Source organism: Aquarana catesbeiana, linkage group LG02 (assembly GCF_042186555.1).
Source record: "Aquarana catesbeiana isolate 2022-GZ linkage group LG02, ASM4218655v1, whole genome shotgun sequence".
Taxonomy (NCBI): domain Eukaryota; kingdom Metazoa; phylum Chordata; class Amphibia; order Anura; family Ranidae; genus Aquarana; species Aquarana catesbeiana.
In genome coordinates, this window is record NC_133325.1 from 668,349,610 (window position 1) to 668,364,868 (window position 15,259).

At 45.5% G+C, this 15,259-nt stretch overlaps 2 protein-coding genes across 3 annotated transcripts in view; one reads left to right on the forward strand and one right to left on the reverse strand.

Moving 5' to 3' along the window:
- Positions 1–2,108, reverse strand: part of LRWD1 (leucine rich repeats and WD repeat domain containing 1) — a 44,772-nt gene extending 42,664 nt beyond the window's left edge. For both annotated transcript variants that reach the window (XM_073616655.1, XM_073616654.1), the window contains exon 1: positions 1,950–2,108. The gene's annotated coding sequence lies outside the window, so the exon portion shown is untranslated. The remainder of the gene's footprint in view (positions 1–1,949) is intronic.
- ALKBH4 (alkB homolog 4, lysine demethylase) lies at positions 2,103–15,259 on the forward strand. The gene is made up of 3 exons (XM_073616656.1): positions 2,103–2,254; positions 3,764–3,958; positions 14,557–15,259. Exons 1-3 carry the CDS (start codon positions 2,153–2,155, stop codon positions 15,211–15,213), a joined length of 954 nt encoding a protein of 317 aa, XP_073472757.1. The 5' UTR covers positions 2,103–2,152; the 3' UTR covers positions 15,214–15,259.

Genomic DNA, 15,259 nt, shown 5'->3' on the forward strand with positions numbered 1-15,259 from the left:
GCGGTTTTGCCTATAGTTCAACTTTAACCTTGTTTGCAACTGCAGGAGCTGTGGCGGTGTTTCGTCAGAATTTGTAACGGAAGTGACGTTCCGTCACCGCCATCTTGCTACACCCTGCACTCCTCCACAGTAAGGATACAATGAGAAGGGGGAAAGCGGATATCATGTTACACCCACCGGAGTTTTGCATTTTACACTTATTTTTAACAGCAAAGTGAGTTTATATAGTGAAATACAGTACTTAGAACTCCATCTGACTGGTTAGATGTTGAATTTTAAAAGCAGTGAACTTCTGTCAGATTAGCAAACCTGTGAGATGAGCAGGCTTGCCACTGCTTTTAAAATTCAACATCTAAACTAGGGATGAGCTCAGGCGTGTTCGCAAACAGCATGTGCAGAGCCCACCAGGAAGTCAGCACTGCAGAGCGCTAATTGCAAGCAGTGAGACATTTCCCGACTCGCGGCTGCAGGGATCGGGAAATGTCTCACTGCTTGTGATTAGCGCAGCGCCAACTTCCTGGCGGGCTCTGCACGTGCTGTCTGTGAACACGCCTGAGCTCATCCTTAATCTAAACAGTCAGACGGAGTTCTAAGTACTGTATTTCACTATATAAACTCACTTTACTGTTAAAAAGTGTAAAATGCAAAACTTCGGTGGGTGTAACAAGATGTCCGCTTGCCCCCTTCTTGCTGTATCCTTACTGTGGACGAGTGTGGGGTGTAGCAAGATGGCGGCGAGACGGAACGTCACTTCCGTTACACATTCAGACTGGTCGCCTAATCTGATGAAACAAGGGCACCATCATACAGCTATACTCAAATAGGTCTATTAGATAGGGAGAAAAGTCCTGGACAGCCGCACTCAAAATGATAATCGCCTTTATTGATAAAAACAACAAAAATGCATGCCACAGCAAGAAGTACAGGGAAGCTGACGCGTTTCACACTATAGTTAGTGCTTAATCATGATTAATAAAGGCGATTATCATTTTGAGTGTGGCTGTCCAGGACTTTTCTCACTATCTATTGTTATAAGCATTGCCGACACCTGAGGCTTCTAGTTTGGAGGAGAGGTTCCTGATTGACCTCCTTAGAGCGGTGATTTTTCTTTCTCAAATAGGTCCCATAATAATACGTACCCTCTTGATATGTGTACAATAAATAGCAGGACCCCCTAAACTATATATTGTATATGATCATTTAATCCCCATGCAGAAAAATAATTACTGTTATTGTACAGCTGCATGTATATAAATCAGCATGTGAACAGTTAAACATTAGTAACTGCTTCCTGCAACATAGTATCAAACACTGCAGTCATTACTATAGATGTGTGTAAAAAGTACACTGCCACCTAGTGAGAGTTCTGAGCATTGCAACCAATAATCCAATCATCCCAATAATATGCCGTTTAGTACATCCCCATTTTATTCCATTCCATCTGATCATTAGGACATCCACTACTTCAAACTAATATCCGATTTAGTCACAATAATGTATTTTCTTCTACTGAAAAAAGCGATTGTGAACTTGCTATAACCCCCCAAATCCAGAAGAAGTACCCCTGGGGTACACCTAGCAGCCATCAGTATCCCAGACATCATCAGTGGTGATACATCCACACATTGATCATCTCTTGTGTAGTACTTTGGATACATGTAAAGCTTAATTATATGAAAAATATTATAAAATGTGTGTGTGTTGTAAATATTATAAACATATAAGAATCTCTGATCACTACAGGACACAAAGATGGGGATTACACATAAAAACACAAAGACATGTCGGTAAATCTATCAAACCATTTTTTTTTTAGTTCCATATCATCATGCAGATATACAATCCTGCATCCTTCCATGTCCCCGATTAGCATAGATCAGTCTATGTGATGACACACGTGTTTTACCAGAATGGTAGAATGAATGTTCTATGGGGGTGATCATACTTACCGGATCCTTCACTGTGCAACCTGCGATCGGTGTCCGCCGTGCAAAGATCAGCCTCCTCCTCGATGTCCTCCGTACTGCGATCTCTGTACTACATGCACAACTTCACTTACAGTACACTATCAACATCACAGCTCCCGCCAGCATGTCGTCACTTCCTGATGCCCCTTTCTCCCGGAAGTGTCGCCGTCCTGTGTTAGCTGCACATGGCTGGCGGTGGTGGTGTGTCTGGCTGTGGGTGTAAAGGGATCCGATCCTGCCTGCTGTGTGAGGCCGCAGGCCGGGAGCTGCTCAAGGAGTTACCCCAGGTACTTACCTGATGTCATTACATTGCTCAGTATGTGGCTCCTCTGGCTTCTAGTAGGACCTGTCTGCTCTGTGTATAGGGATGGGAGGGGACACAGTTGTCAGCACTGTACCTGGTCTACGGGGCTGGGAAACTTGTGCTAGGCTTAAAGTGCTGTAGGATTACAATGTCTACACTAGAGGGCGCTCTCTGTGTCTCTGTCATGACTGCAATCAGACTTCTCACCCCCCAATCCCTTACATATTCACTGTCTGTATTGATCCCCCCCCCCCCCCCCCCCCCATCCTCCGCGTTTCACACTGTCCATGTATTTTGTTTGTGGTTGTCTCAATGTGTTACTTTGTGTTCCCTTTTGCCTAGTCCAACTGTTCCCATCTAGGGTTCACTTCAACCACAGAACTCTAGGGATACTCCTAGAGTTTGCTAGGGGTTCCTTGTGTAATGAGCAATTACTACCTACCAGATAAGTTACCACTAACACCAATGATATTTTATGTCCCCAGTGAGTGGCATTCTTCCCATTGACCATCAGTACAATAGTCCCACCTTTCCACTGACAACCAGTGTAAGGGGGTCTTACCACACTAGAGTGTGCAAGGTGACCAACAATTCAATACAAAGATGGGCCTTCTACTGACCACCAATGTAAAATTGAGCTTTTCCCAATGTGAGGTGGTCCGCCTACTACTTACCACCAATGTAATGTGGTCCGCCTACTACTTACCACCAATGTAATGTGGTCCGCCTACTACTTACCACCAATGTAATGTGGTCCGCCTACTACTTACCACCAATGTAATGTGGTCCGCCTACTACTTACCACCAATGTAATGTGGTCCGCCTACTACTTACCACCAATGTAATGTGGTCCGCCTACTACTTACAATTCTGGCCAAAATTAGAATCACAATTTTTTTTTGCTTAGAATAAAAAGATCACGATTCCCGCGGCATAAAATCTTTCACATTATACAAAATATATATATTAAAAAAAAAAAAAATATATATATATATATGCGTGTGCTTAAGGGTTCTAAGTAATTTTCTATAAAAAAAAAAATGATTTTAACTTGAAATCAACAAATGTCAGAAAAAAGGTTTAGTGTTTAAGTGGTTAAACTTCCCTCATTTACACACCAAAGTATATTCCTTTGATCTAAAGAACAAATTGTTACAATGTTTATACTTAAGTTCTTGGCAGACTGCCTTTTTTTTTCCCTTTCTTTTGACTGCTTTCCACCCCTCCCGCTTTATCTACAAAGTGGGAGGGGGGGAAAACTTTTTTTTTTTTTTCCCCTCATGTACGGCTCCAGAACTTTGCTATATCTGACTTGTTACATGTTTAAATGAACATTGTGAGAAGCTCATAGTGTGTAGTGATTTTAGAGCAAAGTAATTTTAGTACAGGAGAGGAGCATGTACATTTGTGTAAGGGTGAAGTTCAATTTTAATGACATTTAATCCTGCCTATAGCTGCCGTAAAACGTTTATTTTTTTATATTATTTTGCAGACAAAGTCCTTTACCTACATCCCAAAAAAAGGCATAGCTCTTGGAGTAGAAAACACTGACTCGGCTGGCTGGTGGTTCTCGTTCCCAGGAGTGTGTTTAATAGAAGATTTTGTAACAGAAGATGAGGAAAGAGAGATGGTACACACCATGGACCTGGATGATTGGAGACTTTCACAGTCTGGTCGCAGAAAACAAGTACGTATATACCAAAAAAATAGAAGTGGTTTGATTCATAGTTAACCATTTATAAGGAACTATTCTTACAAACCAGCTCTATACATAAATGGTCAGACAAATGGCAAACCTACAATCTGAAAATATTCTGTAAAAAAATGAGCAAAACTGCAAGTATTATAATCTACCAGCATATAAGCTTAAAGTAGTTGTAAAGTCAGAAGGTTTTTTACCTTAATGCATTCTATACATTAAGATAAAAAGCCTTCAGCCTAATACTTTCCTAAGGTCCATCTCGATCCAGCGATGTCCACAAGTGCTTTGGCTGCCTGACTCTCCCTCCTGATTGGCTGAGACACAGCAGTGACGCCATTGGTTCCCACTGCTGTCAATCAAAGTCAGTTAGCTAATAAGAGTGAGGGGGCGGCTCCGTGTCTGAATGGACACATAGAGCTGCAGCTCGGGTGCCCCCACAGCAAGCTGCTTGCTGTGGGGGCACTTGACAGGAGGGAGGGGCCAGGAGCTCCAGCCAGAGACTCCAGAAGAAGAGGATTGGAACTGCTCTGTGCAAAACCACTTCACAGACGAGGAGAAACCCCATCGCAGGCTGTAAAAAGTTAAAGGTAAACCCGCAGCCCCATGTAAAAGAAATGTTCTGTAGCAGGAGGGCGCTGCAGTAGGAACTACAGCACCCAGAGGCAGTGACGTCTCCAGCTTTCATATTTGGGGGGGGGGGGCACATGGGGGGACAGGGACAAATGTAGGGGGACTATAAAATGCAAATATATATATCCTGGGGCCCTTTACTACAATCCCACAATGGGCCCTTTCACATGTTCTGCAGTGAGCTCCCTTCCTACTGTATTGGGGCCCCCCTAGGGTGGCAGAAAACAAGAGAGATATGTCACCAGCATACCAAGAAAATATAAGGGTCCAAAGCAGTGGGAGAACTATCAGGGTTGCAAAGGTTGTCTTGCCACCGGGCCCTGGTGTTCTGCCACTGTGGGGTTCCCCAGCCTCCTCTTGCTGTCCTGCCCTTGCTATTGACAGCATTTACAGGCTGGTTCTCCTGTGCTAAGGATGGGAAAAAATCAGTCTGTTTTTCAGTAACTGAGAGTCCTGGTGGAGTCCTTCATGCACTTCGCTCTTCTCCCTGCCAATGAGGATGCAGGGGAAGGAGCAGATCGGGCGTCCATGGTTGTGTGAGCGCTCACATTATGCAGTGTCAGCGAGCAGAGGGAGGGGAGAGGAATCACCCGCAGGAGCTGACTGGGGACGCTCTCCCTCTCAATAGAGACTGTGTTACTCCAGCGGCGGCCCAAGTAAGATGCGGCGGGGGGGCACAGCATAATGTTGGGGGGTCAGGGCCCCCTCTGGCCCCCCCCAGGGACTGCCCAGAGGAGGACATTGCTGTTGGATACACCCTGAAGTGTCAGCAGCTTTTAATTTTCAGACAGTGTCCTGCTTGTTTATTAATCGCCTCTGTACTGCCATATTTTAAAAAGCAGCGGGGAGATGAATGTGTATTTCTACAGCACCGTTTATAAACGTCAGTGCAGAAAAGACAAATAGGTGACTGGTGTACCCATTAGGCTCGATTACAAAGCCAATGAGAGTGGTTCTTTATCTACTGATCAATTTTATGGCAAATCACAGCAGTCACAAATGTTAATACTGTAATGTTTACATTTGACAGCATTTTTCTTCCTCATAAAAGAGGAAGGAGGATTGTAGGTTGAGTTCACCTCTACCAAAAACTGCCTAATGTATGTAGGTAAGGGGCACCAGTAGATAAAAACAAACTGTACAGCTTTGAATAAAATGTAATAATGCCCTAGGTGTAGACTATTTGTGTACGTTCTGAAGCCATGGCGAAAAACACCTAGAGATGGTGCTCCCCTGTCCTGCATTGTTGCTAAGATGCTCCCAGCTGTTGATGTGCACCCCAACCATCACAGGAGCAAGCTGTCCCTGATTCAAAACCCTGTTCCTGGACTCATCTCCCCTGTTGCAGTAGCTCTGATTTAAGTGCTGCTGCAATGGGGTGGATGGTGAACCGCACATACAGTACATGGGATTTTGATTCATGGTGGGGATGAGAATCAACAGTTGTCAGTGTCTTAGCAATAAGGCAGAACAGGGGAATGCCATCTCTGGAAGTTTTTCAGCATGGCTTCAGGAGGTACACAAATGGCCTACATCAATAATAAGGGCATCCTTCACCTTTACAGAGGGTTCATACATCAGTGGTGCAATTTAACCTGCAGTTTCCAAAGCTCCCTCTCTTTCTCTGTCTCCCCCTCTGCACAAGTCAAGGGAGCAAAAACGCAGGCAAAATCAGATCAAAGTCGCACAGGACCCTTTCTCCTAATCGCACTGTGATTAAACAGCATCTATCTAAACACCCTCAATGGGAACACATTTTATTTTACTTGTCATGTGAATTAGCTCTCTGAAATCGCATCAGATATGCACATGTGTGAACCAAGGATTAGTCAAAGCTATCCAGTTTGTTTTGATCTACAGATGGCCCTTAATTGCATAGGCAGTTTTTTGGTATAGTTGAACTGACCTTTTAAATGAATGATCAATCAATAGAAGCAAATCACAGGCAGGAGCAGATTCAGGGTGGGGGATTTAGATAGTGGCATCATTTTTTACCCTATTGACAGTGGCGTAAATAGAACCTTCAGGGCCCTTTCCTCAGAGGCCTGTGAAAGAACACCAGGGCCAGGTCGCAAGTGGGTGGCTGCTTATAAAAAAAGGAACCGACTTCTCCATTTTCCCCCTGCTTCTCCTCCTCTCCCTCCCGCAGGCATTCAGCGTCTGCAGGAGGAAAATGGAGGGATCGGTTCCTCTATGCCATTGTTTATCAATCTTTCTTTCTCGAACATCACGGGACACAGAGCCACAGTAATTACTGATGGGTTATATAGGTATCACTGGTGATTGGACACTGGCACACCCTATCAGGAAGTTCAACCCCCTATATAATCCCTCCCCCTTGCAGGGATCCCTCAGTTTTTACGCCAGTGTCTTAGGTGATGGACGTGTAAAGATGTCCTGTGCTGAGCTCCAAAGGGAATATCCTAAGATCCTATACTGGGGCAAGCCAGGCGAACCGGATCCATTCAAAGTGTCTTTTCATGGCCGAATTGAATGGTACCCGGGCCTCGTGTCCGAAGAAACGAGGTTTTACCCGTAATGCTTCTCTTTTTAGAGAGCTGGACCCCGCAGATCAGAAAATGGCTTCAAACTTCCTAATTTCTGGCGAGGTGCTTTACGGTCCCAGAACTGTTGGATCCCCCTATTCGTAGGGGGCCCCAGTCTCTGACGTTTTTTTCAAACGGAGCCCACCGTGAGAGGTGAAGATTGGGTCTGTGTAAACAGCACCCTGCGGCTGGATAAGGTAAGAGGAGATTCCACAGAATTTTTGAGTTCTAGTGGCTTTTCTCCTTTAAGGTAAATGCATGCTATGCCTATTGTGACCACCGGGGGCTGCCAAGAGCACAAACCTGCACATGCTGACTGTCTGTCTCAGGTGTTTTCATCGCTGATTATGTCCCAGCGTCTCAAGCAGGCTGCAAACAGGTAAGATGGAAAGGGGGATTTCTCATGTTTGAATGTTCCCCCCCAGGCTAGAGAGGGGCCACAGGGGTCTAGAAAGTGGTTATACCACCCGGTCTCTGCGGCCTAATGGCCACCATCTCTGAAGATAGCCGTTCAGGCAGATCTTGTTACCAGCCTCCCCCCCCCAGCCTTTCTCCAGAAGCATGACAGGAGAGTCGGCAGCGCGGGAAGCGCTAGTTTTTTTCAAAACTCGAGGGGGGGGGGGCGGTAGAGGAGGGGGCGGGACGTCAGCACAGGTGCTTAGACTCCCACGCAGGCCAGCTGCAGGCTATTAAAGGCACTCTGTACAGGTGCACTCAGCCTTCTGAGAGACACAGAGCTGACGGTCGCATGTAAGGTGGGACACAGGCATTCTCCTAGGCAGCATTTACTGAAGTAACACCAGACTGAGCATTGGGTAGCAAGGCTTTTAGCCAGACTACATCGCTCAGCGGGCAGTGTTCATTTGTATACCTCACACCTTGTTGCTTTGCACTATGGGTAGAAAAGGTTCAAGCACCCCAGGAACCAGAGACACTAGGGGATCTCGTTCAGGTTCTGAGGGCCCCCTGTCGGCAGCATCCTCCCCCCCCTAAAGATGGGCCAGGAACGGCTAGCCAGGGAGAGCCATCGGGGTCAGGGGCTACACCTGCTTCTGGCACTTCAGCCCCTGTATATATTACACAAGAGGTTTTTTCCTCAACCATTAATGGTCTAGAGGAAAGATTAATGGCCGTGATTACGTCTTCACTCAGTGGAAGAAAACGCACTAGGCTTTCCTCTGTTCCCCAAGACCCTCAGACAGAGGAGCTCTGGGATAAAGGAGATGAATCCCTTTCAGAGGTTCAGGATGGGACGGATGATTCCTCTTCGGAGGAATCAGGTGGAGAGGGACCCTCTTCTGCTTTGGGGTCACTGAAACCTTTCCAAGCAGCACATGCTTTTCCTGTTCATACTTTACTTGAAAAGCTCATTTATTCTGAGTGGGATCACCCAGACAAACGTTTTTTTCCGCCGAGAAAGTTTTCAACACTTTATCCGATGGAAGAAAAGTTTATTAAAATGTGGGGAATACCGGCTATTGATACCGCCATTTCCTCCGTAAATAATAGCCTGACTTGTCCTGTAGACAATGCTCAGATGCTCAGGGATCCTGTAGATAAAAGGACGGAATCCCTATTGAAGGATGTTTTCTCCTTAGCAGGATCAGTGGCCCAACCTGCAGTAGAAGCGATTGGAGTCTGTCAATACTTAAGAGACCATGTTAAGCAGGTCATCAAAGTATTACCTGAACAGCAGGCCCAGGGGTTTGCTAACCTTCCAGCGGCCTTATGCTTTGTGGTTGACGCCATTAGAGATTCTATCGTGCAAACATCCCGTCTTTCACTGGGGTTGGTGCATATACGTAGAATCCTATGGTTGAAAAATTGGTCAGCCGAAGCACCATGTAAGAAGCTACTGGCTGGGTTTCCATTTCGTGGTGCAAGGTTGTTTGGAGAGGACTTGGATAACTATATCAAGAGAATCTCTTGTGGGAAAAGCACTCTCTTACCTGTCAAGAAGAAGAGTAAGCGTCCCTCTTTCAAACGGACTCCTTCCCCAGCGCCGGGGGCTTCAGCGGGGTCCAGAGACAAGAGTCAACCCCAGGGACAAAAGAAGTCCTGGGGAAAGAAGCCTACTAGGCAAAACACTAAGACCTTTGCATGAGGGGGCGCCCCCGCTCACTCGAGTGGGGGGAAGACTGCAACAGTTCTCAGAGCTCTGGCAGGAGGACTTCCAGGACAGATGGGTAATCTCCACGGTAACCTTAGGGTACAAGCTGGAGTTTCAGGAATTCCCCTCTCCTCGGTTCCTCAGATCAAATGTTCCCAGAGACCCAGAGAAGAAGCAGTCGCTCCTTCTAGCGTTAGAGCGACTTTTGTCGCAGGAGGTCATTATGATAGTTCCCGCAAAGGACCAGGGATTGGGCTTCTATTCCAACCTTTTTACGGTCCAAAAGCCAAATGGGGATGTCAGGCCCATTCTGGACTTAAGGGATCTGAACCGATTCCTAAGGATTCAATCCTTCCGCATGTAATCAATTCGAACAGTAGTTCCCACCCTGCAGGGAGGAGAATTTCTGGCATCAATAGACATCAGAGATGCATATCTGCATGTGCCCATTTTTCCTGCTCATCAGAAGTTTCTGCGCTTCGAGGTAGGAGGGCGCCATTTCCAGTTTGTGGCTCTGCCTTTCGGGATAGCCACTGCACCTCGAGTGTTCACAAAGATCTTGGCTCCTCCTCTGGCCAGATTAAGGGCTCAGGGTATAGCTGTCATAGCATACCTAGACGACCTGCTCTTGATAGACCGGTCGGTAGCCTCTTTGAATGGAAACTTGAGGACCATGGTCAGGTATCTAGAACACCTGGGTTGGATCCTCAACTTAGAAAAGTCTTTCCTAAAACCAGTAAGAAGACTGGAGTATTTAGGTCTGATTATAGATACAAGCCAGGAGAAAATATTTCTACCCCAGGCAAAGATCACTACTTTGAGAGTGCTGATTCTGACAGTAAGGACCAAGAAGGGTCCCTCAGTCTGCCTTTGTATGAGGCTACTAGGGAAGATGGTGTCTTCATTCGAAGCAGTTCCCTATGCTCAGTTTCACTCAAGAATGCTGCAACACAGTATTCTGTCGACCTGGAACAAGAAGGTTCAGGCGTTAGACTTTCCGATGCACCTGTCACATGCGGTGCGTCAGAGCCTCAATTGGTGGCTCATACCCGAAAACCTGCAGAAGGGGAAATCCTTTCTACCGGTTACCTGGACGGTGGTAACAACAGATGCCAGTCTGTCAGGTTGGGGAGCAGTTCTGAAACAGGCTGCGGTCCAAGGGGTATGGTCCAAGACAGAGAGGACCTTACCCATCAACATTCTGGAGATCCGGGCGATACATCTAGCTCTAAAGGCCTGGACTATCAGGCTACAGGGTTGTCCGGTCAGGATCCAGTCCGACAATGCCACAGCAGTGGCTTATGTCAATCATCAGGGAGGCACCCGGAGCCGAGCTGCTCAAAAAGAGGTGAACCAGATCTTAGTCTGGGCAGAGATGCATGTGCCATGCATATCGGCAGTTTTCCTCCCGGGAATAGAGAATTGGCAGGCGGACTATCTAAGTCGCCAGCAGTTACTTCCAGGGGAATGGTCTCTGCATCCCGACGTCTTTTGGGCCATATGCCAAAGATGGGGGGTTCCAGATGTAGATCTCTTTGCATCCTGATTCAGCAAAAAGATAGACAGATTTGTGGCAAGGACAAAAGATCCTCTTGCATGCGGGACGGATGCGTTGGTGATTCCGTGACATCGGTTCTCACTGATTTACACATTTCCGCCTATTCTGCTACTACCACGACTCCTTCGCAGGATCAGGCAGGAAAGGAAGTCGGTACTTCTAGTGGCCCCCGCTTGGCCCAGAAGGACTTGGTATGCAGAAATAGTAAGGATGACGGTAGGTTCCCCGTGGACACTACCGGAACGCCCAGACCTGTTATCTCAAGGTCCAGTGTTCCATCCTGCCTTACAAACGCTAAATTTGACGGTTTGGCTATTGAGACCCACGTTCTGAAGAGTCGTGGGCTCTCAGGTCCTGTCATATCTACCTTGATTAATGCAAGGAAGCCAGCTTCCAGGATGATTTATCATAGAGTCTGGAAGGCTTATATAACCTGGTGTGAATCCAGAGGTTGGCATCCCAGGAAAGATGTCATAGGTAGAATCCTTGATTTTCTACAGATGGGATTAGAGATGAAGCTGGCCTTGAGTACCATCAAGGGCCAGGTCTCTGCTTTATCAGTATTATTTCAGCGGCCACTTGCTTCGCATTCTTTGGTCCGAAACTTTATGCAGGGGGTGATGCGTCTTAATTCTCCGGTTAAAGCGCCCCTAAACCCCTGGGACTTGAATTTGGTCCTGGCTGTGTTACAGAAACAGCCTTTTGAACCAATAAGTCAGATTCCTTTGGTCTTGTTGACAAGGAAGTTAATTTTTCTGGTGGCCATCTCTTCTGCTAGAAGAGTATCAGAATTAGCAGCTCTTTCCTGTAAGGAGCCTTATTTGATTATACACAAGGATAGAGTGGTACTACGCCCTCATCCTAGTTTTTTACCGAAGGTGGTTTCTGATTTTCATTTAAACCAAGACATTGTTCTACCTTCCTTTTTTCCAGATCCCTGTTCTCCGAAAGAGAGATCTCTACATTCGTTGGATGTAGTAAGAGCAGTTAAGGCCTATCTAGGGGCAACTGCTCAGATCCGCAAGACGGATGTTTTTGTTTGTGCTGCCAGAGGGTCCCAATAGAGGACAGGCAGCGTCAAAAGCTACCATTTCTAAATGGATTCGACAGTTGATCATTCAAGCTTACGGTTTGAAACAGAAGATTCCTCCGTTTCAGATCAGGGCACATTCCACAAGGGCTATTGGTGCTTCTTGGGCAGTGCATCACCAGGCCTCTATGGCTCAAATCTGCAAGGCCGCAACCTGGTCTTCAGTTCATACATTCACCAGATTCTATCAGGTGGATGTGAGAAGGCATGAGGATATCGCCTTTGGGCGTAGTGTGCTGCAGGCAGCGGTACAGGGTCCTCAGGTCTGATTGCACCCTACTTGGTCGTGGTTCCCCCCCCTCAGGTAGCATTGCTCTGGGACATCCCATCAGTAATTACTGTGGCTCTGTGTCCCGTGATGTTCGAGAAAGAAAATAGGATTTTTTAAAACAGCTTACCTGTAAAATCCTTTTCTTTCGAAGGACATCACGGGACACAGAGGTCCCGCCCCTCTTCTAATACACTATATTGCTTGGCTACAAAACTGAGGTATCCCTGCAAGGGGGAGGGATTATATAGGGGGTTGAACTTCCTGATAGGGTGTGCCAGTGTCCAATCACCAGTGATACCTATATAACCCATCAGTAATTACTGTGGCTCTGTGTCCTGTGATGTCCTTCGAAAGAAAAGGATTTTACAGGTAAGCTGTTTTAAAAAATCCTATTTTTTCCAGTCAGGGCACCCTTGAAGTATACCCCTAGGTGAATGGGGCTGCACTGCAACCATTCCGCAACTGTGTGCATTGCACACAGTTGCAGCAGTGATGATGCATTTAGGGGGTTAAAACGGGCAGTGAGGAGGCAATATATTGCTTCTTTACCTGCTGTAAAATGCCTCTGAAACGCGATCTGAGCATGGAGCGCTTTTCAGAGGAACAGCATTTTTTTGCTGGTACTATGAACAAGCGAGAAAAATTGTTCTGATTGTATACATATAGGGGGTCAGGATTAAAGGCGTATATATATATATACACACACACACACACACACACACACACACACACACACACACACACACACACACACACACACACACACACACATATATATATATATATATATATATATATATATACATACATACATACATACATACATACATACACATACCCACATACATAGATATAAATGCACGCACACACACACTTTACCTTCTCTCTTCCTGCCAGGTATTGCACTTTGGGGGAGGCAGGGAGCATTGCACACACTGTGCTTTCACTTTAGGTGTAAACAGTGTGACCGAGCTCCCGCAGTGCCAATTTACAGAGCCAAAACTGAAAAATAGCCTGGTAATAAAGGGTTATATACAGACTGGTACTCAAGTGGGGTAAAGAACAGTTCTCATTTCAAGTGCTTGGCACTGAGACAAGCGCACTTTATCAAGCAGTTGTCTCCTTGCTAGCTATGTTGTTGGACAACCGCAGGCACATTAGACAAAGTACTACATGTACTTTGTCCCCTGGGAACAGAATGCTGAAAAAAAATTTAAGTGCGAGTTCTTTAACCACTTCCCGCCCGAAGTACATCATATGACGTCATGGAATTTGAGTGGGGATATCTGAATGATGACTGCAACTGCAGGCATCATCCAGATATCATCTTTCTCAGCCGGAGATTCTGCGCACTGTAAGAACAATCATAGCAGCAGTTTGGCTTCTACCGGCTCACCCGTGTGATCGGCGAGCCGGAGAACAAATCGGTCACCACCGGAAGTTGAGCATAGAGATTTCTGGAGACAGTCCCTAGTCATCTCTATGACCCTCGGAGGCCCGGGCGCGACGTTATGACATCACGTCCGGGCCAGCTGAAGTAAACCGTGCCGGGGACGCGGCTGTCAAGGCCGAGACAGTGTATTTTTTTTTTTTTGTTTGTTTTTTTTTTTTATCTCAGCCTTTCCAGCCTAAAGGAGAGATGTGGGGTCTTATAGACCCCACATCTCTCCATAAAGAGGACCTGTCACGCACTATTCCTATTACAAGGGATGTTTACATTCCTTGTAATAGGAATAAAAGTGACTTATTTTTACATTCTCTTAAAAAAAAAAGTAAAATAAATAGACAAAAAAAAATTTAAAGCGTCCTCGTGCTCGCGCACAGAAGCGAACATATAGAGCGAGAGCAAGAACAACCATTCTAGCCCATGAACTCCTCTGTTACTCTAAACAGGTAACCTGTAAAAAAAATTTTTTAAAGCATCGTCTATGGAGATTTTTAAGTACCAAAATTTGGCGACATTCCACGAGTGTGGTCAATTTTAAAGCATGACATGTTGGGTATCTATTTACTCGGCGTAACATCATCTTTCAGATTATACAAAACAATTGGGCTAACTCTACTGTTTGTTTTTTATTCATGAAATTGTGTTTTTTTTTTTTTTTTTTGGTAAACGCATTTGAAAAATCGCTGTGCAAATACTGTGTGACATAAAATGTTGCAACGACTGCCATTTTTTTTTCCCTAGGGTCTCTGCTAAAAAAAACATATATAATGTTTGGGGGTTCTGAGTAAATTTCTACAAAAAAAAAAAAAAAATTTTTACATCTAGGAGCGAAGTGCCAGAATTGGCCCAGATGGGAAGTGGTTAAACTGGAGATTTTTGAGAAATATTAATTGTATTTGAGTTCTTTTATTTACCTTTTATCGTTATGCAGGATTTTGGTCCAAAGGTGAACTTTAAGAAACAGAAGATAAAGGTTGGAAGTTTCACTGGTCTTCCTAACTTCAGCAAAGTCCTATGGGAACGCATGAAGACACACCTTGTGCTAGAAGGGTTTCTGCCCGTAGAACAGTGCAATCTAGATTATAACTCTGACAGAGGATCTGCTATTGACTCTCACTATGATGACTCTTGGCTGTGGGGTGAAAGACTGGTTAGCCTGAATCTTCTTTCAGATACAGTGCTTACTATGACAAACTCTTCCACAGATATACTACAGCTCTTCTCTTCTGTAAAACTAAGTGGCGAGCCAACTGAAAGCCTTCATTTAAATGGTAAATACAGCAGTCATCTGAATAATGCACAGTGTGCTCTTCAGGACTCTGCACCATATAGTGGAACACAGACTGCTCTAGTTCCTTGCTCTGAAGTGGAAGTAGCCATATGTTTACCAAGAAGATCCCTGGTGGTTTTATACGGAAAGGCACGGTATAGTTGGAAACATGCTATTCACAGACAACATATCAAGCAGCGGAGAGTTTGCAGCACTTTTAGAGAATTATCAGCAGAGTTCATGCCTGGTGGTACTCAGGAGAAGCTGGGACAGATGCTTCTGGAGATAGCCCTTGGTTTCCAGGGAAAATCTGTTTAAATAAGAGTGTCATTGGTAGTCTACTTTTTCATTACCTGGTCTAAGT

Excerpts from the sequence above, each read along its gene's own strand:
- ALKBH4 (XM_073616656.1), top strand. The coding sequence starts at position 2,153 with ATGGCTGGCGGTGGTGGTGTGTCTGGCTGTGGGTGTAAAGGGATCCGA. Across the intron at positions 2,255-3,763 it reads TGCTCAAGGAGTTACCCCAG|ACAAAGTCCTTTACCTACAT; the intron begins GTACTTACCTGA and ends ATTATTTTGCAG. Across the intron at positions 3,959-14,556 it reads AGTCTGGTCGCAGAAAACAA|GATTTTGGTCCAAAGGTGAA; the intron begins GTACGTATATAC and ends ATCGTTATGCAG.